Below are 22182 nucleotides of genomic sequence, written 5' to 3' on the forward strand. Positions count from 1 at the left end.
TGTGGAAGAGTATAACTCGGCTTTGTTCAAAATAGTCTCAAAGTTGAAACTTTGTGGTGAGACTATTACTGATGCTGATATGTTGGAGAAAACATTCTCCACATTCCACACCAGCAATGTTGTGCTTCAGCAACAGTACCGAGAGAAGGGTTTCTCCACTTATGCTGCCTTAATCTCTTGTTTGTTGCTAGCTGAGCAAAACAATGAGTTGCTCATGATGAACAGTGAGCTAAGGCCTCCTGGTGCTAAAGCATTGCCTGAGGCACATGCGGCCGTAGAGCCAAAAGATGAGACTCCAAGAGAGTCATACCATGGTCGCATGAGAGGCCGTGGTAGATGGCAAGGTCGTAACCGTGGGTTTCAACCACGTGGCCGTGGATTTCAACCACGAGACCATCTTGGTCGCAGCCGAGGCCGAGGCTATAGCCGAGGTCATCAAGCTAACCGTGGGTATAAGTCCGACTTCAAAACCCATGGCTCGAGCTCGACCAAATCTGCTTGCTATCGTTGTGGGATGACCAATCATTGGGCTAATAAATGCAAAACTCCCCAACACCTTGTTAAGCTCTACCAGGAGAGCATAAAGGGCAAGAACTTGAGGCAAATTTGGTCCATTATGATAATGAGAATGATCTGGACCATGAGGATGATCAAGCCCATGACAAAGATGATCATGAGGACTTTGAGACTTCAGACCTCCTTACAAGTGGCTGAATATGAAGATTTCGATATCATATTGCTTTTGTCTTTGCATTTTGAATTCTTGATTTGGCTTTATGTTCTATGACTTTGGCAATTCTATTTATGAAATAAAGTTTTTACTTTATATATATGCCTTATACAAAGTCGAAATTATTAAGAACATAAAACAAAGCCATTAAAACATACTTTAAACCTTAAGTAATATCTAAGGTGTTGACTCTTGTCTATTTTTCAGAAATGAAAGAAGACAAGAACCAGCTAGTAGTGGATAGTGGATCAAGTCACACTATATTAAAAGACAAAAGATATTTTGTTAACCTCATTTTAAAGAGTGCCAATATCAATACTATAGCAGGCACGGCCAGCCTTATTGAAGGCCATGGCCCGGCTCACTTAGTGATGCCTAAAGGCACGCATTTAGAAATTTCTAATGCATTATATTCTCCTAAATCAAAGAGAAATCTGTTAAGTTTCAAAGACATTCGCATGAATGATCTACATGTTGAAACTAGGGGCGAGGGAAAGAAAGAATTCCTCTTGATTTATGAAAATGCCCAAGGCCATAAGAAAGTCCTAGAGACTATCCCTGCTATATCAATAGGCCTCTATTGTGCCAATATAAAATCGAGTGAGGCTAACACTTCAATTCCTAATGAGTTCAGAGAAGCCTTTAAACAATGGCATGAAAGGCTTGGCCATCCTGGCAGATCCATGATGCGCAAAATAATCTCGAGCTCAACTGGCCATTCCTTGAAAGATAGGATAACTATCCCTATGAGCATTACATGTATTCCATGCTCACAAGGAAAATTAATAATAAGGCCATCACCTGGAAAGGTGAGTAAGGAAACATTAAACTTTCTGGAAAGAATACATGGTGATATATGTGGACCAATACACCCACCTTGTGGGACATTTCGATATTTTATGGTCCTCATTGACGCATCGACCAGATGGTCGCATGTTTGTCTATTATCATCTAGAAACTTAGCATTGGCAAGACTATTGGCACAGATCATAAGACTGCGAGCCCATTTTCCAGATTTTCCACTAAAGACTATACGTCTTGACAATGCAAGTGAATTCAGTTCCCAAGCTTTTAATGATTACTGTATGTCCATGGGGGTAAGTGTGGAACACTCCGTGGCACATGTACATACACAGAATGGATTGGCCGAATCCTTCATTAAAAGAATCCAGTTGATTGCTCGACCATTACTCATGAGGTCGAAGCTACCAGTATCAGCTTGGGGACATGCGGTATTACATGCTGCTGAATTAATACGCATAAGGCCATCCAGTGAACATAAATATTCTCCATCCCAATTACTCTCGGGTCATGAGCCAGACGTATCCCATATCAAAACATTTGGATGTTCTGTGTACGTCCCTATTGCACCACCACAGAGAACAAAAATGGGACCTCAAAGGAGGATGGGAATATATGTTGGTTTTGATTCTCCAACCATTATTAAATATCTTGAGCCTACTACTGGAGATTTATTTAAGGCCAGATATGCTGATTGTCATTTTGATGAATCAGAGTACCCAACATTAGGGGGAGAAAATAACAAGCTGGGAAAAGAAATTGTATGGAATCAAACATCCTTATCATGGCAAGATCCTCGGACTCAATCATGTGATTTAGAGGTCCAGAAAATAATTCATATGCAAAAGCTAGCTAATCAATTGCCTGATTCCTTTGCTGACCCGAAAAGAGTGACTAAGTCCTATATACCAGCTTGTAATGCACCAATAAGTATTGATGTCCAAGATGGACACAATCAAGTGGCTACAGAGTCTAAAGCACGTCTTAAGCGTGGTAGACCAATTGGTTCCAAAGATAAAAGACCTCGGAAACTAAAGAAAGGTGCAAAAGAAACCGAGGTCATAGATTGTCCAGACAAGGCCGAAATGGCCATGCCTAAGGTACCAACCAATGAGACTCGGGACGCCGAGCCTCATGGTACTGAAGGTGCTAATGATGAGATCTCAATTAATTATTTAATGTCTGGGACAAGATGGAACCGGAAAGATGTCGACATCAATGATATATTTGCATACCAAGTAGCCCTTGATGTTATGGACTTAGATGAGGATCGTGAACCCACGTCTATACTAGAGTGCACTCAAAGATCAGATTGGCTCAAATGGAAAGAAGCCATAAACGTGGAGTTAGAATCTTTTAAGAAAAGGAATGTCTTTGGATCGATTATCCGGACACCTTATAATGTTAATCCAGTGGGATATAAGTGGGTATTTGTGAGGAAGAGAAATGAACATGGTGAAATTGTAAGATATAAAGCACGGCTTGTTGCACAAGGATTCTCACAAATACCAGGCATCGATTATGAGGAGACATACTCCCCTGTGGTGGATGCAACTACATTTCGATTTTTAATAAGTCTGGCCATCAAAGAAAATTTGGATATGCGGTTAATGGATGTTGTAACCGCATACCTTTATGGTCCACTGGATAACGAAATATATATGAGATTACCAGAGGGTGTTGAGCTCAAAGCTAATAAAGGTTCTCGAGAAGAACACTGCATAAGGCTGAACAAATCCTTATATGGACTTAAGCAAAGTGGTCGAATGTGGTATAATCGCTTAAGCGAATACCTTGCCAAAGTTGGCTATAAGAACGACCCTATCAGTCCATGTATCTTTATAAAGAAGTTTGCAAACAATGGATTTGTTATCATAGCAGTGTATGTTGATGATTTGAACATCATTGGAACCCCTGGGGAAATCGCCCAAACAGTTGAATATCTCAAGAAAGAGTTTGAAATGAAAGACCTAGGTAAAACTAAAGTCTGTTTGGGGTTACAACTTGAGTACATAAAAGAAGGAATCCTTGTGCATCAAAAGGCATATACTGAAAAAGTACTCAAGAGATTTAACATGGACCAGGCTCACCCATTGACCAGCCCAATGGTCGTGAGGTCCCTTGGAGTGGACACTGACCCATTCCGTCCTAAGGACGAGAATGAGAATGTCCTGGGTCCAGAAGTGCCTTACCTCAGTGCCATAGGAGCGTTACTGTATTTGGCTAGCCACACTAGACCAGATATATGTTTTGCCGTGAGTCTCCTAGCCCGTTTTAGTTCATGTCCGACCCAGAGGCACTGGAATGGAATTAAACATATCCTACGTTACCTTCAAGGAACTAAGGATTTGGGTCTATTTTATACCAATGAAACCAAAGATGGTTTAGTAGGCTTTGCTGATGCAGGCTACTTATCTGATCCACACCATGCTCGGTCCCAAACCGGATATGTGTTCACTCATGGTGGTACTGCAATATCATGGCGTTCCATGAAACAAACTATAGCAGCCACATCATCAAATCACTCAGAAATCTTAGCCATGCATGAGGCAAGTCGTGAGTGTGTATGGTTGAGGTCTATGACTCAACACATCCGATCAGATAGTGGAATGGTCGAGGACAATGGTCCGACCATCATATATGAGGATAATGCAGCCTGCATTGCTCAACTCAAAGATGGGTATATCAAAGGTGACCGAACCAAACATATACTACCCAAGTTCTTCTTCACACATGAGTTGCAGAAAGCCAAGGAGGTCAGCGTCACTCAAATCCGGTCAAGTGAGAACTCAGCCGACCTCTTCACCAAGTCACTTCCCACCAGCACATTCAGGAAGCTTACGCAGCAGATTGGCATGCGAAGACTCAAGGACCTTCAGTGATGTCCAAATCAGGGGGAGTAATGTGTGTTGTACTCTTTTTCCTGTCCTTGGTTTCCCTTTTTACCACATTGGGTTTTGGGTTTTCCGGGAGAGGTTTTAACGAGGCAACGTTAGCACATTACAAGCCCGATATGGTTATGGCATCCAAGGGGGAGTGTTATAAATCCATGATATGGATATGTGGATTGCCATTAACCATCAAGGAGGTTTACATCCGACCAGACTATCCGGTCCGTCTACACCTGTCTCCGGTCCGTCTACATCCGCCCGAGACTAGTCAAGATGAAGACTCATTCAACCGGAGCATTTATGAGCTTTGACCAAGACTATATCTTTGTGGTCAATATGTAATAAATGTGTAGATACTCTCCTTGTTGTAAACCCTTATGAACCTCCACTATATATTGATAGTGAGAGCTAATGAGAAAGACACAACTTTCACAACAACACTTCTCTCATATTTCTAACATGTAGAATGCATATCTTCAAGGATTTTAGGGTTTCTTCACCGTCTCCATGAGATAACTTTATATACCCCAATTTTATTAAAATTTGCAATTGGGTCCCTAGCTTTACGTTTTTTTTCAAAATCCGAAAAAAATCATATTAAATTAAAGGTTTATTTGTGTAATAATCATATTTGAAAGATAAATTAGTTAACTAACATTGATTTTGATATAATTCAATATCAGACATTTGTATCACATTTTATCTGGTTCTGTTCCATCGATTAAAAGGTTTTTAGTTGCAAATCAGAAATTAGGTGACGTCTTTCTCTTGATGGAGTCATCCACATATACATTTTTTAACCACATACATATGCACCGAGTATTCTATTCTATATTACATAAATAATATAAGATTATAAGTCCACCTACAACCTTAAATACTAAACATATTCCAACTCTAGTTATCCCTAATCCCACCACAACCCCTGGATATTACACCCTAAGCTCAAATCAGTAAACTCTAAACTCAAGTCTAGATCTTAAACCCAAATATAAACTATAAACCCAAATAAAATGAAACAAAATAAATAACATAATACATAAATTATGAAATTTGTGTGATTACACGTAAGAAGTTAATGTTGATCCCAATCATAACCCTTCATCTTCTAAATACTAAACCCTAATCTCTAATTACTAAATTCTAACCCTGAATCCTAAACCCAAATATCAAAATCTAAAAAGTACATAATACTATGTAATATTAAATTATATTATGTAATATTAAACTATACAATATAGATCACAATACAATTTTCACAGATACATATAAAGATAGTTAGAATTTAAGAATATTACAAACTATATTTCTAAACAAAATAGAACACTTTCTATTAACAAAAAAATGGAATGGAACATGATAAAATAGTATAGTAACATAATAGAACGCATAACAAAGTATACATTTCTATTTTATATGCATAGAATAGAATACAATGATAAAAACTGTTCATCTTCTCCCACATACAACAAATATTTCCTGTAAATTCATATACATACATGTTCTAGTGTCTTCGCTACCGTCGCTTCTGGAATTATGAGAAGCATCTTTTTTCCGTCATCGACAAAGCCTCCTAAACCAATTTTTTCCTCCACAAAACTTTCCGGGAAAGTAGTACGTAACGTCTCAAAATGAGAAATCTATTCATTTTTTCAAATATCAGCAATAAAAAACTTATTTTGTGAGTGTGTCTAAGCAACAAAAAACCACTTTTTATCTTTCACAATCAATAATCATTAATTTTTTTTCTTTGAAGGTTGAGTTGGTGAAAAGGAGGACTAATACAGTATTATTATATAAATGTAATTGTGTATATAGGAATGTTAGGGAAATTGGTTACTCTGTGAATTAAGCTTTTTTCATGTCATACAGCCTAATTTCCCTTAAATTAAAAATCCATTTTTATGGGACCATGAGCTTCCCTGCCCCCACATCTCAAGAAACAATCGCCTATGCCCCTCCTAATCGCCTATGCCCCTCCTAATCGCCTATGCCCCTTTCCTCTTTAATGAAACTTGAATATCCGATTTTATCCTTTTGTATTTTTCAAAATTATTATTTTTTAAATAATTTTGAAATAATTTTCAAAATTATTTAAGAAATAATAATTTCAAAATTTCAAAATTCAAAATTCAAAATTTCAAATTTCAAAATTCAAAATTTCAAAATTTCAAAAATTCAAAATTTTCAAATTTCAAATTTCAAATTTTAGTTATCTACGTACAACTGGTCAAATTTCGTTATACTGAGTAGAATTGAATTTTACTGAGTTGTACTGAGTTGTATTGGTTCTACTAAGTTGTTCTGGTTCTACTGAGTTGTACTAGTTCTAATGAGTTATACTAGTTCCTGTTGGGGAAAATACTCCGATATCATTTCCTCCGGCCTTCAGGCAGGACCAAGACCCTTAGGTCCCCGATAAGTGAACTCTCCAGGTCCCCTCTAGAAGGAACCCTGAGTTCGGTCCCTGGAACCGAGCTCCCTTCCAAGAAGTGGAAAACTTCCGATAAAGAGAACCTTCCATATTTCCGAATATGGAAGAGTTTAACCTAAGGAAACCAACCCCTAGACGACTATATAAGAGCTACTAAAACCCTAAAGCAAAGGATAGACTTCCCCAAGGCTTAGAGACTAGAATTAGGCGGCTAGAACTAGGGTTCTTATTCGATACCTTGTGACCTCCCTTGTTCCCGTTTGTCTGATTAATAATACCTCTCTTCAAGCCTATCTATTTATTATCCTCTCTAAATCCTCACGAAATACATACGAATTCATCAGGTTTACCAACTTGTCCAACGTTCTGTAGTACTCACAACGAGCCTACACAAAAATCCCCTAACAGTTTGGCGCTAGAAGGAGGAGAGTAATCTAACTACGTGATGATAGCGATGGATGAGCACGGTGAACCAATTGAAGCTGCTCAAACAACAGCTGATCTTCAGAAGAAAGTAGATGGCTTGCAAAGCCAAATCACCGACATGCATCGAGCCTGGGAGACTACCGAAGAAAACCCACCTCTCTTCAGAAGTTCAAAGTCTGAAGGAAAAACTTGACGAGCACTCCAAACAGCTGGAGCAAAGCGCTGAGAAGCTAAGCCAGCTTCATTCGGAGAACAACTTCCTCAAGGACCAGAACCAAGCCCTCAACACGACAGGCAACAAAAAGCGTCGTTTCAACACCCGTGTCCGACCTAAGGAAAATCTAAACACGCCCAGCACCGAAGGAGGTACTATCGACAAGCCTCCCGCACTTGGGGTAGCTGGGGCAAGTCGGGAAGGGACCGAGAATCCTCAAATTCACAACCTGAAAGAGAGCGATTCTGAGCCGGAACCCGAGAAAGAAGCACCGGGGAGGGCTGCAGCAACAGAGTCCTCCATAACCGCCTACCTGGAGCAGATCTTCTCTAAGAGATTCGACGCAATGCAGTCCATGGTAGAACGCTTACCATGAGTAGCTTCCCCAATTCGGAGGAGCAACCCGGATTCCTACGCCGATACCCCCTTCGTGGAAGATATCGCCTCAGTCGAGATGCCTAGAAAGTTCTCCTTCCCCAGCATCAAGATGTATGACGGTAGCGGCGACCCCGACGATCACATCGCGCTGTACAAGCAAAGGATGCTGACGGTTGCACTCCCTAAGCAATCCCGCGAAGCCACGATGTGCAAAGGGTTCCACTCTGATCGGACCTGTCCTGCAATGGTACATCAATCTCCCTACCAGGTCCATATCCTCCTTCGCGGGCCTGAGCGACAAATTTGTGGAGCAATTCGCGAGCAGTAGGAGCCTGGAGAAGACTTCAGATGGCCTCTACGAAATCCGCCAGCATCGAGTGGAACCCCTGCGAGACTACATAGCCCATTTCAACTAGGAGAAAGTGGCGGTCCCGGAATGCAATATCCCTATTGCGATCTCTGCCTTCAAGAGAGGTCTACTTCCAGATGGAGGGCTATACAAAGAACTGACCATGTATCCTTACAAGACCATGGAAGATGTGTTGTCCCGAGCCTGGACGGAAGTAAAATGGGAGGAAGATGTTGCCAGCCGTGCCAAGGCTCAGCCAAAGCAGGACCAAAGATCAGCCCGATCAGATCGAGAAGACCCGGACGAAGGTCCTCCCAAAAGGGATCCAATAACTTTGGTAGTAGAAACAAGAGCAGGTTCCAGTATCAGCCTCATGAGAGAGAAGGAAGAAGGGATGTCAGTATCTACCTGGCCTGATATCTCCCATTTATCAATATCAACACCGGAGCTAGTCAGCACACGAAGACAGATGGGCCAACAGGTTAAGTGGCCTCCAAAGATGAAAGCACCTGACTCATTCTGGAGCCCAGAACTATGGTGCGACTTCCATCGCGATCATGGCCACAAAACCGAAGATTGCATCGCCCTGAGGATAGAGGTCAATGAACTACTCCATAAGGGGCATCTCCAAGAATTCCTCTCAGAGAAAGCCAAGGCCCACCTCAGCAAAGAGACAGGAGGGAAATTCAAAGGAGCTGCACCAGCCTCACCACCTCGCCAGGATCGGGTGATCCACGTCATATCCGGAGGATCAGAAGTAAGCGGAGTGAGCCACACAGCCGCGAAGAAAAGCACTCATAACGCTCAGCACGGTCTGGAAACGACCCAACCGAAGCGCCTACTTCTAGGCACCAACGAGATAAGCTTCACGGCTAAAGAGCAAGAGAGATCTTAGCTCCCCACCAGGATGCCCTAGTTATCTCTCTCACCGTAGCAAACTGCTTGGTGAAAAGAATACTAGTAGACAGCGGCAGCTCCAGGAACATTATCTTCCAGATGGCGTACCAAGATCTAGGGCTGGAGGAAAACACTCTAACGCGCAAGCCCCACTCATCGGCTTCAGCGACAAAGTCAAGCAAACTGCCGGAGAGGTTATCCTCCCAGTATACGCGGAAGGGGTCAACATGTCTACCAAATTCCTGGTCGTAGATTGTCAATCGGCGTACAACATGATCTTGGGACGACCCTGGATTCACAACATGGGAGCGGTCCCCTCAACCTTATCAGATGGTAAAATTACCTACACCCTGGGGCATCAGAATAATTAAGCGAGATCAGGAGAACTCTCGATCCTGCTACCAGAACACCTTGAAGGGAAGACCAAGGTCTTATAGCAATTACAGAAAAGACCTTGGACCCCGCAAACTCAGGGATCAGAGGTCAAAGATACAAGAAATTGGGGATCGTTCCGGAGAAGCCGAACTCTGTATCATTCCAAGAACCCGAGGAATCTTCGGAAAACCTACGTCGACCGCCCCGCATGATCTCCCTCGAAGCCCTTCAAAGTTACTTCTGCTCGCAAGACCTGGTTCTCGCAGGACCCTCGTCCCCCACCTCACATAAAGAAGGCCACCAAGAACCTTATCAGGTATCAGCCAGTGGTCTCACGGATAAGAAAGTGGGGCACGAGTACTCCAAGGAGACTTCCTCAGAAGGTACATCAGACGGGTCTGGAGCAAAGGGCACCTCACAGACATAGGCTGGAGAAACTTAGCCAGGCAGGAGACCTCTGAACCTGGTCGCTCCAGTGGATGAATGTGACTACACATTTCATGGAGATGCTTAAAACCTTCATCAGCAGGAAACGGTGGTCCCCGAGCACTAACGGCCGGGGCATGAAACAAGTCTCAACCACGATACCTAGACCCAAGAAAGAAGCAGAGCTCTGCAGAAGAAGGAGGAACCCTCCAAGAAGGACGCTCGTCCCAAAAGCCAGTAAAAACCTACGGGTCACCTAGCAACAAGAGGTAAAACATGGCCTAACCACCGGGGTACCTCGCAAGCTGATATCTTGTACGGTCTCCGGACCATGATTTCTATTAATTATCTTATCTATTATTTAAGCATTATGTTTTCCTACTCCTATGTACGCCGAAACGTCTCTGGACAAAGCTTATATAATAAATTAGTTCCGACTATAAAATAGTAGTAGGAATGCCATAATACTTAAAGGGGCAAATGAGCTGGATCAGGTCCAAGAGACCTTCGGTCCTGGCCAACCCTTAATTATAAGTGGTATGACCACAAAAAAACAAAATGGGTATGAGACATAAGGTAGGAATGGGTCTGCGCAAACCTGAGTATGCCGTCAATACTACCTAAAACCCATGTATAGCCTCAGGCATATCGGGGTCCCAAACAAAAATACCAAAAATGTGAAAGTACCTGTATTAAAACGCTACGTGCTAGAATAATACAGGGGACACGAGGTATAATTGTCGTTGAGCAAGTGCAAAAGTCCGGGAGCACCACATAATACTCTACTTCTCCAGACGTGGAAAGTAGCAAATTCTGTGGCACTTGGGTTTTCACCCACACCAGCACCCTCTAAGTCTGATAGTGGCTTTCTGCAAAAATCAGAATGCAGCACGGGAACTCGATAGTGACCAGCTTCCGAGCGGTAGAATACGATACCCCAACAGGTACCAGTAGTGACCTCACCTAGGATGGCAGAGTACGGTCCCTTTAAACTTTAATTTCGGGTTCTGAGAAAGAACTCCGGGCTCATACAGGCCTCAGGACCAAAAAAGCTATTGGATCCCTAAAAAGACTTTAGGGTCCCGAGCCTTAGTACTTGTTCGTAAGATCATTGCGATCGTTACAAGAGATTATAAAAGCGTCGGCCGCAAGAGCTGACAGCGAATTATCTAGTTCTAGCAACCTCAAAACTTTAAACTTAGTTGAGTCATAGCTCGATAACAGAAGATGAAAAAGATACGAAAAAGGTTTTGATTGATTTCGGACTGAACCTTATGAAAGGCTGCCTACGTACCCCTTTCGAGGATCAAGCCGAACGTAGTTCGATTGAAAGAGTAGAACAAGAGATCGAACTGCCTGGACGAGTTCGTCTAGTAATCGAGTGCCAGTCATAGAAACAAAACATGTCGAGAATAATGCCTAAAAGTTTCTAACTGCAGAGAGTTCTAAGAGTAAAAAGAATTGTGTCCCTGCATCTTCAACCTCGACATCCTTACATACTCCTCTAGAGGCGGTTTTCTATTTTCCTTTCTGCACTCGGTCGAGTTTATCACTTTGCGAAAATATTACATTTTTCTTCGATCTTCGTGTTTATCTTCAGAAACTTCACATTTATCCTCCGAACTTGACATTTATCCTCTCCTGCATAACAAAAGATAAACCGTCATAACGATTGGGCTTGATTTCGTATAAAATCGTAAGTGGGCTCTTGGACGCGTTATGGGCCCTTTCAAGCTGTTTTCCGACTTAGGCGTTTATACAATTTTATAAAAAGAGCGCTTTTGAAACGACATCGACTCCGAAGAACATTTAAATTCCTCGTATAGCGTAGGCAATTCGAGGTGTGCAGTTAATCGTTGCCGTTTTATACGATCAATCCGAATGTTATACGAGAGAAGGAGTTCTTACGATTTTTAAGCCGTAAAGTTTCGACGGTGACTCCGATCGAGATGAAACAAGAGTTAGTTCGATCCGATCACAAAAAAGGGAGCTACGTGGATGGGATGAAGGCGGGTTAGTCGATCCAACTAGCCCTTTCGGGGAGCTGGACGGGTCCAACTCGCCGAACGGGCGAGTTGGATGAATTGCTCGATCCAACTCGCCCATTCTGCGAGTTGGACGGAGTGGTTGATCCAACTCACCGAAGGGCGAGTTGGACGGCTTGCTCAATCCAACTCGCCCGTTCGACGAGTTGGACGATGTGTGTTTTGCTGTCCGGGATCCGTTGTCCGAGACCTTGAGTAACCTTTCTCGAAGACTTATCGTGTGAATCCTTTTCGGAATTTTTACAAAACTTGATTTTTGGTTTTCCCACTTCTCTATTCTTTTGAATTTTATCTTTCTTTTTCGAAGAGGACATTTCCGGAGAACTTTCCGACATTGATTCCGTCGTGACCAATTTGACCCCAATAAGTAGACAGGGCCGACTTGAAGCCCAGAAGATCCACATAATTACAAGATTACCAATGGCCGAATTTTACCTAGTATTTATGTGTTTTTGCCAATGTTTGGGCAACACAAAATCTTAACCACAACTTTTACCACCTTTATACATTCTTAGGGTTTTTAGTAGATTTGGTGAGAAGATCCAAGACTTCTTCAGAGATTTGTATTGGAACTTTATTGTTTTCTTACTCTATTCTATTTATGCACTCTATTCAGACCATTGCTTTGATGGGTTCTATTATGTCTGAGTATTTCATTTGTTAGATTTAGGGTTTATTAGGGTTTTGATGGATTAGCCAAACCAAAGAATTACTAGGTTGAATTATTAGATTTCCTTCATCAAAATTGTTTTACTGCTTGTGTTCTAAAGTATCTAAGTAGAACCTTGAATTTAGGATTGTAGACAACAACGAAAGTAGGATCACACCCTGAATTAATTATGCTGAGCTAGGTTGTTAGATACACATGAGAGCTGATCTAGGAAGGTAGTGAACATATCGTTTAGGACTATAAACCGGCATGAGGAAGTATCGATCGATACTTAGACAATAGTATCGATCGACATTCGTTCCCTGTTTATAAGTGAGAGCTGGAACATAGGACTTAGACAACTGAGTAGACTCGCAGCGAGAGCTGGATATTTTTACATTAAAAAATTCGAGTTCTATTCCACACCCTTAGTTTCTATATCAATTATAATCTTGATTGCTCGAAACCCTAGATCTAGCTATTTTATCATATATTCTTACAATCAACAACCAAACAACTGCTTTGATTTATTTACTGCTTATTAATTGTTTGCCTAGCTTAATCATGATATTATTGATTTATTGTGTGTCCATGCTCCCTGTGAATTCAATCCCTAAGTACTACAACTGAACCTCGTATTTGCGAGAGTAAAGTTGCTCATATAATTTGAGTGATATCAATGCTCCAAACCGTTTACGTCCTGGTTGCTCACAGTCCGGTGGGTTGAGGAGGTGAGGATCGCTCGTCATGGCGATGAACGACACCGAATACTAAGGCTGTTTTCGGTGGAATTACAAATAGTGGAATGTCTACAAAATTAACATGTGCATAATGAAATCCTATGCTAGCTTTAGTGATGCTACTCCCTGGTTGCGGGGATAGAGAAGCGAAAGTCGAGATGCTGTCAAAATGTGATATCACTCAAATTATCCCAAGGAGTGACTTTTACTCTTTCAAATAAGAGGTTCAGTCGTAGTACTTAAAGATCAGATCCACAAGAAGCTAAGACACACAATAGATCCTAATTAGTTTATGATTAAGCTAGGCAAACATAGTAATTTAAATAAGAAGGGTGAACAAGGCAGTTGTTGAGTTGATTGATTGATTTGGTTGAGGTTGTAAACAATTATGAGAAAATAGTTAGGATCTAGGGTTTCAGGTAATCAAGATTATAATGATATATATACTAAGTGATACACTAAAAATGAATCCTTGCTACTGTCAAGTTTAACAGTTGTAATTGTAATATTTGAGATTCAATCCAGATGACCAGTTCACACTTTATTCTTATGAGTTCAGTATGAAGCTAAGAACAATTATGAGTTTTGATTTCAATAGTGACGTAGGAAACAAGTAACAACTTAATCAATGGATTCAATTTAAAAGGGGCTAATCTAGAGTGAGTAACGAGTGCGTACAACCGCAACCAAGCAACTATTCAGGTTTGGATCAGTACGATCTAGAACTCTGATCACTTGGTTAGAACAACACACTGTTGTGTAGCTGTTCCTTTAACCGATCAGACTCAACGCCTAAGATGTCGCTTGGTCTGAGATACGATGGTGAACCTTATTAAACAAGTCCGATCTGTTCACAATGCGCCTTAACATCTAATTTCGCATGGCTAGGGATACAATGCTCATTCATGCATGATATAACAACCTATGACACTTTTGATGCACAAGTTAACCTAGGATCAAACGCTTGATGATCAGTTTAGCGTAAGCATTAAACAATGAATGAATGAAGACTTAATAAATAATAACCTATGTATGCTCAGTTGTGACATGCACTCTATCACCCTAGATTAACAATCGACTACTCAATCATGATGCAAGGAATAACAGAAGATGAAACCAAAATACACATGATATGATAGAGAAGAAATAAACTACGGTTAAGGTTGTTCTTCTCTATGAGAAAGATGAAGCTGTCGCCCTTACAAAAGCTCAAATCCAAAAGTAAACTTGTCTTCTCAAAAACTAGCGTAAACTATAAAATAGATAAGGTAGTGTTTTTATATGGAGGCGTCGATAGGTTAGAAGGAAGAATAGGGTAGCCAGGGCAATGTCATCTTGGAGATTTCCTTATTTGTCGAGAACAGTCACTTGGCTGTTCCGCGAGGATTGTTCCCACCTGGCTGTTCCGCGTGAAACACTCCAAAATGGCATCTTTCTTCATTCATCATCTTTTCCAATCTTCTACCTACTCCATACCTGAAATGATTACAAAAGGACTAGACATGCTCGATAGAAGACTGAAAGACTTCAAGAAACACATACACTATGATGTCAAAAACACCATATATCAATTCCCCCAGACTTAGATCCTTGTTTGTCCTCAAACAATGTCAAGCATCAAGAACAAGGAGAAAGGTTTGAAAGTGTGGGAACTCGCCTATTCTCAGTAACCATACCATAACCACGAATCTCTAAACCATATAAGCAGACGACTAGGACTATACACCTTTACCAGAACCCCACTGACTGCTGTTCAAAGATCAGCTCCATAATCTACATCTCTGAACCTGAAAAAGCTACACTTTCGAGACAGAACTCCTTTTATTCAATTAAGAGTTGCGTGACCTTCTCATCATAGGCACTAATTCAAGGGTAGATGGGCTAGGCATGAAACATGCTATTTAAATGGTGAGCTAAAAGTGTTTAGAGAGTACAACTTCTGTAGAGAATGCAGGATATCGCGCAAAACTGCAAGAGAGGACGGTTCCATTGATGTCCACAGCCCCTAATCGTTTCTGCTCTATTCGGCACGGGAACATCTGTTCTCGTTTGACGGAACAGACAACTGATTGTTCTGATTCCGCCGTCCCCATATACTCTTCATACTTGGTACTGACTCTTCGCTCAACCTCACCAGTGGGCTGCGTCACTCGAATTCATCTCCTTCCCCATCACCATATACAGAAACAAATGAAGATTTTTTGGTTTTTTTTAACTGAAATTATGAGGCGATGGAGGAGGAGGTAACATGTTTGATGATGATGACGGTTGCCACTGGTATTTCTTTTTAGCCTTAGCCTTGAAATTGATTTCCACCTTCTGATCTTGCGCAGGTCCACTGGGTGTGAGAACAGCTGTTTTCGCTTTCCGATTGATCCCTTGTATTCTGAATCTGTAGGGCATTAACGAGTAAGAGGCTGAGTTGTCCTGCGCTCTCCAGCCTTTTTGAACATATCTACACATGTGAAACTGAAAAACAAATGCAAAAGGTTGGAACAATGGTTAAGGTGTAAGGTGGGAACTAGCTAAAAATGAACTAGCCACTCAGGATCAGCAAGATGGATAGAAGGAATAAGAAGTCCTGAGTGTAGATCTCGTTTTCCTGATCTAGTGCCCATACCAAGAAGAATTTCAGTCAAGATAAGGTTCAAGTTAGGTGGAGTTAAGTCTACCCAGTGTAACCTGATCGGCTGAGAACTTCCGGAGAGTCAATTGAGATAAGTCATGCTGTTCCAGGTCCAGATGGTGTCTTTCATCACTGCTAAGGTCACTGAATAAGATAGTAAGGCACGAGGTGGTTAAGAAATCATCACAAAATAAGGTCATGATTCCCACAAGAGTTTAAACTGATTCGATCCTAAAACTGACTCGATAAAACATAGAAAGCAAGGAAGCAAACAAGATAGTAGCACACAATCGCCTCCCTAGACTTACATCACACCATCCCTGGTTGTGAATATAAATCGAGGAAGGCAATAACAAACCAACACAAACAAGAAAAATAAATAGTTCTAATGGATAAGACAATGGGATATAAATTAGCCCTTGCGGACTCAGTCAGAGTCTCTGCTCCCTGAGTGTTCAGCATCACGTGTGTTCCTTCCAAGATGCTCTCCTCCTGCCGAAGACTCAGCCGGCTCCTTTCCTGCTCGGCGGTTTTGTTGAGGCGTGTTCGCTTGCTCCCCTGCTGAAGTCTGACTCTGGAAACAGCCTCTAGTGATCTCTCTCAGAATCCTCTTCATGAGGCTGTTGTTCTTGCGCTGCGAGTCTATCATCCAGCGACGGTAGGTGTAGAAACACGTTAAAAAAAAGAAGAGAGAGAGAATGGTCGAGTATCTTTGTGGTGGTCGAGTCGCAGGCGATAAGGATCGATCGAGAAGTTTTGAAGTACGAGGTTGGCGAAGAAGTGATCCTGAGTGAACTATGAGTCGAATAAGTTGCTCGACCATAGTTAGAAGATGTCTTAGATTGATGAGACAGACGTTATAGAAGCATAACATTTTTTGAAGCACGACGGTTTAGAAGCTCGACGTTTTAGAAGAATGACGTTTCTTCAGCACGAAGTTTTCCGCGAAACTTCGCATCAGCGGAATATTATTTCGAAGACATTGGAAGCAGGACGGGAATTAAGCACGACGGGAAGCAAACACGACGGGATCGAAGCACGACGGGATTGAAGCACGACGGGAAAACCCAAAGTTGGGCGTAAACCCTAATTTCGGTGTTATGAAGTCTTCGATGAAGCCGAAGGATCGGGAAATATTTTCTCTCAAGTTCAGAGATCAATTGGAGTTTATTAAAAATATTCAGAGCATCAGAAATGGCGTAGAAAAATATTTGGGATTGATCGCGGGACGAATATTCACCGGAATAGTCAAAATCAGACGAACAAACCGAGAAGCTCGAGGTGGCTCGTTGCATGGGATCAGAACGTGGTGTAAGCTGTTCAGCAAGCTGAGTGTCTACAGAAGCTCGAGGTGTCACCGTGCATGGAAGCTGCACATGCAGCTTGACATGTAGAAGCACGAGGTGGATCGACCAAGCACCAGGTGTCTTCGCGCATGCAACCGAAGCATGTGTGTTATGCTGTGGCACCTTGCATGAGTTCCAGTGTAATAATCCTCACGAGACAGTTAATTTTTGGTCGAGAAAAACTCCGATCGACCAGTTTGGAGTTGGTCGATAAGATTTAAAAATAAAGTCGACCCGGTGAATTAATACCTCGACGGGACTGTCTTGTGGTCGAAAGGCCTCTCATTGATAGTTCAGGTAGAGTGTTAATAATATTGGTTGAATTTTATTTAAGCTAGGCAAGCTTAGTTGAAAGCAAGACGAGATTCGAAGGATGAGAAATTTTAGTCGAAAACTGTTCGAAATTGTCGTTAAGTTTCGTAACTAAATTCCGATCAGTCTAATACCTTCACCAGCTATTCTGCTTGCTTTCTCAGTAAATCAGTCACATGAGCTGCACCTACCTGCTTGCTTGCTTCACTAAAGTCACATGAAAGTCACAAGCTGGTTGCTTGTTTAATAAAAACAAAATAATCTTTCTTCAAAGGAGGGAAAGGACAGCAACTTGCTTTGGTTTAAGTAAACCCTCAGCTGAAGCAACCCCTTATGCTATAAAATACATTCTTCTCTCTTCTGGACGTCCTGTTGCACAAGAAAAACCAGAGAAAATTTCAGAGAGAAAGAGAGAAAGAAAAGAGAAAAATCTGTGAGAAAAACTCATGCAAAAATTCAGAAAAAATCAGAGAAGAGAAGTGAGCATGGACGACCCTTTCTCACCCTTCTGTGAATTTAATCAGTGAGTTTTGGAGTGTTTAAGAGCTGAAGATTTGGCGTCCTGAAGTAGAGAATCACCCATGTTCTTCAGCCTTTGATTTTGATCAGTTAATTCGTGGTTAGCTTGAAGAGAGACAACCAGTCAAGTTTAATTAGTTGAGTAAAACCGATGGCCAAGGAGAGTATTCGGATCAGCAGGATCCTTGTGATGGTTCTGAACCAAGAGTGATCCAGAAGTGAAGTGTGATTAGCTTGAGCTCGAGTCTAGTCTTCCTTAGCCAATCTCATGGATTTAAAGGTGAGTCTAGATAGATGATGAATGAATTATAAATGAGTATGCATGATTGCATATTGAATATGGTTGATTAATTAAGAATTAATCATGAATTAATTAAGGGATAATCATTGATTAATTAAGAATTAATCATGGATTAATTAAGGAGTAATTATGGTTGATTGATTAAGTATTATCCCTTGATCTATATTTATATATGAAGTATTTATCTAGTTTAAATACTTTAGAATTAATAAGAATAATTCTTTGAGGTTATCCCGAGCCTTAGTACTTGTTCCCAAGTACTAATCTATAAGTATTCTATTAATAAGTGTGAATCATGTGAAGTCTTATTGTATAATCACTCTCCCGAAAGTCCCGCATTGCCGTGAATTGGTCCTGCGATATGGATCAAGGTCATGAAGACACGATGATGGGGTCGCACCCTGGAGCCCGTGTAACTGCATGCAGCGTTGGATGTTCTATCTTGGAATATCTGATGGAGATGATGGTTATATTTATTCCCCGTTAGGCTCGGTTAGCCTTGGTGGTTTTCCGGGTTTAGCATATATATATATATTAAGAGTGAGTGATTGGCGGGTATCATGGAGGTGATGTTTAAGATAGATTCACATGGATGGATTGAGAGGCCTTATAATTATATTAATTATGGAATATAATTCCACTGAATTTTAATGGTGTCGCTTGCTCGGGATACTATTGATATGTGTTTGGGTGTGGGATTAGACTCACTGAGTAAACTAGTTACTCATGACTCATTTGATATGCAGGTAACCAGTAGGTGGAAGACCTTTACTCTAGGACGGGAAGGAATGGCATTAGCCAGCGGTAGTTTTATTATCCTTGCAGTAGTTTTGATATACTTTATGTATAAGGTTTGTTGACCGAAAACCTCGAGGTTAATCTATAAGATTTTGTAAGATTCTTTTAAATGAATAAGTATATAGTGTATAAAGAATGTTTTTAAAGTACGGGTTCCAAATGATATTAGTCCTTGTCCGGACGAACCAAATATTGGGTATTACTCTTAAGGTTGTAAAGCCTCGGGTTGTACCTAATAGGATATGTGTACTTAGGCGGTTGGCCTAAGGTACCTGGATTTATTTCGGGAACTTCGGGTTAGTCGTTAATGTACACATTGTGGCTTCTCGGTTTGGTTTCAGTTACGAGTGATCGGCTGTGCATGTTCTTGTTTGATTGTTGCACGGCTGGTCGAGTCAACTTATACTTAGACCAGATCGGGGGTGTCACAAAGGTGGTATCAGAGCATGGTTATACGATGCTTGAATGGGACTTGTTTCAAATGTTTTTTGAGTCAAAATGAGTCGCAAGGATAACTAGGATATGCTGGCTTGTTCCTTCATTTTAGTATAGATAGTCATGGGTAGTTACCTTAATGTTATCTTTCATACGAGATGCATCAAGACAAGCTCGACGGAGTGGAGTGTACTTACCAATTTTGATCCTGTCAAGATCGAGATTCATACAGTCATGATTGAGCTTTCTACCGTCATGATTCGGTTTGTTATCGTCATGTTTTGGTTCAATCCGGTCATGCTTCAATCCATTATCATCATGCTCGGGTGAGCTAACGGCGTGCTCGGGTTTGCTACCATCATGCTCGGAGTTGGTATCATCATGCTTTGCTGCGGTTCCTACAATTTCTAGTGTGGATATCGATATTCAAAGACATATGAGACAGAGTTGACACATCAATTACATCTTCGGCCCGTGTTTTATTGAAGTCAAAGTTGACGTTGTTGGTGATGATCCGGTTCAGAATATCCGACCTCATATGACTTATTCTTTCGGCTGCTCATTTCAATCCAGCTTATGCCCAAACGTACCAGAACCAGAGACGTACAAGCCTGATTGATTCAGCACTTGTTTCAAGCTTAACGTTGGTGGCGGAGATAGTTCAGCAGTAGTGTAAGACGATGGACGCACCAGCACCATTCCTTTGAAACAAGACATCTTGAAGTTTGTGAACAAGATAAAGAAGTTGAGACAACCCCGACAAGTACCAAACAATTCGATGTAGATTTTGTATAGAGGAAGATTTCGAATGCAACACTAGGAGCAGAACAACTAACGTGGCTCATTGTTCAGAAGATTGCAAGAAGGATATGGAACCATACATCATCAAGAATGATACAGTAAGTTGGTGATTAAGCGTCAAGCATCATTTGGGAAATGTTAGTCCAAGTTAGGCGGATTTCTTTCAGAGTTCAAGATGGAGTGTTTTCTACCCAAAACATGGGACCGATATGGAGTTCGCACAGTGAGATGTTTCCGCCAAGATTTCGAAGTCAAGTTAATCTGATTCATCCATTATGGTTTGGAGGATGAGCTAAAGATCATGAAGATGTACTATTGTGACTTAGCCATTAATCTCAGAGTAACCCAAACTATAAAGCTTAAGAGCTATGAGGAGTTGGTGGAGGATCACATGAATTCTATAGAAGCCGTTTTTACTGAAGAAGTTTACCAAGTCATGCAGATTATTTAACTATCAACCTATTCAGATAGAAGGTCAGTTTCAAGTACCAAATCAAGAAAGTCGATGGAGATAATTTTTGTTGGACATTTCATCAGATCAAGACCGAGGACCCTGAGTTGTTTTGGTTTTGGCTAGCAAGGAGAGTAAGGTGATGATTGTTCAAGTATATAAAATCCTCGATCGCTTACGTCATTCGCGCTTCGGTGGTGCCAGTAATGAGTGCAGAGGTTATCCTACCATGGCCCATAAAGTTACCTGATCTTTTTACCTATACCTAGGGTACCGCTTGTTAAACTTGTTCGCTTTCCTTACCATTAGTCACTAACTAAGTGTTTGGCTATTTAGGTAGAGCCTACACTTTATAGTTGACTGGACCGTCAAAACCTCTGAAAAGGTCCAATCACAGGTTTTCTTCTTATCACATTGCGTGTTGTGTGCATTTTAAAAATTTATGAATGATAAAATAAATAAGTGAAGGAGTGATCAAGGTGTCGTATGAGACCTTGCCTATGGACGGAATTTTCCGCCCATATTGTGTTTGATGCGGGAACAACACATAGATGTAGTTCTCGGGTAGTGTCATTGTTTTAGGAAGGATTCACTTTAGTGAATTCAGGTACACTGTTCTTATTCGTGGAAGTACTGGCTGCCATTTAGAGTTATGGTATGCCTTCGTATTCCATCCCCATTCCTTAGTACTTCCATTAGAGTGGTTTGTTTCTATCTAGAGTGAGATTGGCTATCTAGTTATTGAGCTCAATTAGGATGTTGTTGAGGAAGGAAGTTTTTGAGAGAAGACCAGTTACCGTTGGCCTGCAGTGGTATTCTACAAAGTGTTGGAGCCTCGCTCATATCAGTCTGGAGAGTTGGGAACCTTTTGGGAAACGATGAAGTGGCGTATTCCGTTATCATCATAATTGGGCGGAGAGAAAATAACTAAAAGAAGAGTATCGAGGACAGTTAGATAACTAGGGAACATGAAGCTATGTTTAAGAAAGTGGAAAATTTGTTGACATCCAGAAGTAACCCGTCAAGTATTCTGGTTGAACCTTGATTCGCTGCAATAGCCTAGGCATCTATCCAAGTGGTTATAGCCGAATTCAAGTAGCAGTCAGAAGATTTGTTTGGAGAAAGGTTTCGTTCGACTTAGTTATTTTCTGTGGAGTGTACCCATGTCAGTGGTAAAGAAGAAGAACCAGAGTTTGCGGTTATGTTCGAGTATAAAATCAAGGACGTGACCATCATGG

The 22182-nt window shown here is 41.2% G+C and overlaps 1 protein-coding gene across 1 annotated transcript; it reads left to right on the forward strand.

The window, feature by feature from the left end:
• Positions 1–7950: 7950 nt before the first annotated feature.
• On the forward strand, positions 7951–9118 carry LOC106431304. Its single transcript, XM_013872113.1, has 2 exons — positions 7951–8121; positions 8291–9118. The coding sequence occupies exons 1-2, from the start codon at positions 7951–7953 to the stop codon at positions 9116–9118; spliced, it is 999 nt and encodes a 332-aa protein (XP_013727567.1).
• The last annotated feature ends 13064 nt before the right edge of the window (positions 9119–22182 follow it).

The sequence above is a fragment of the Brassica napus genome, chromosome C7, assembly GCF_020379485.1.
Source record: "Brassica napus cultivar Da-Ae chromosome C7, Da-Ae, whole genome shotgun sequence".
Classification (NCBI taxonomy): domain Eukaryota; kingdom Viridiplantae; phylum Streptophyta; class Magnoliopsida; order Brassicales; family Brassicaceae; genus Brassica; species Brassica napus.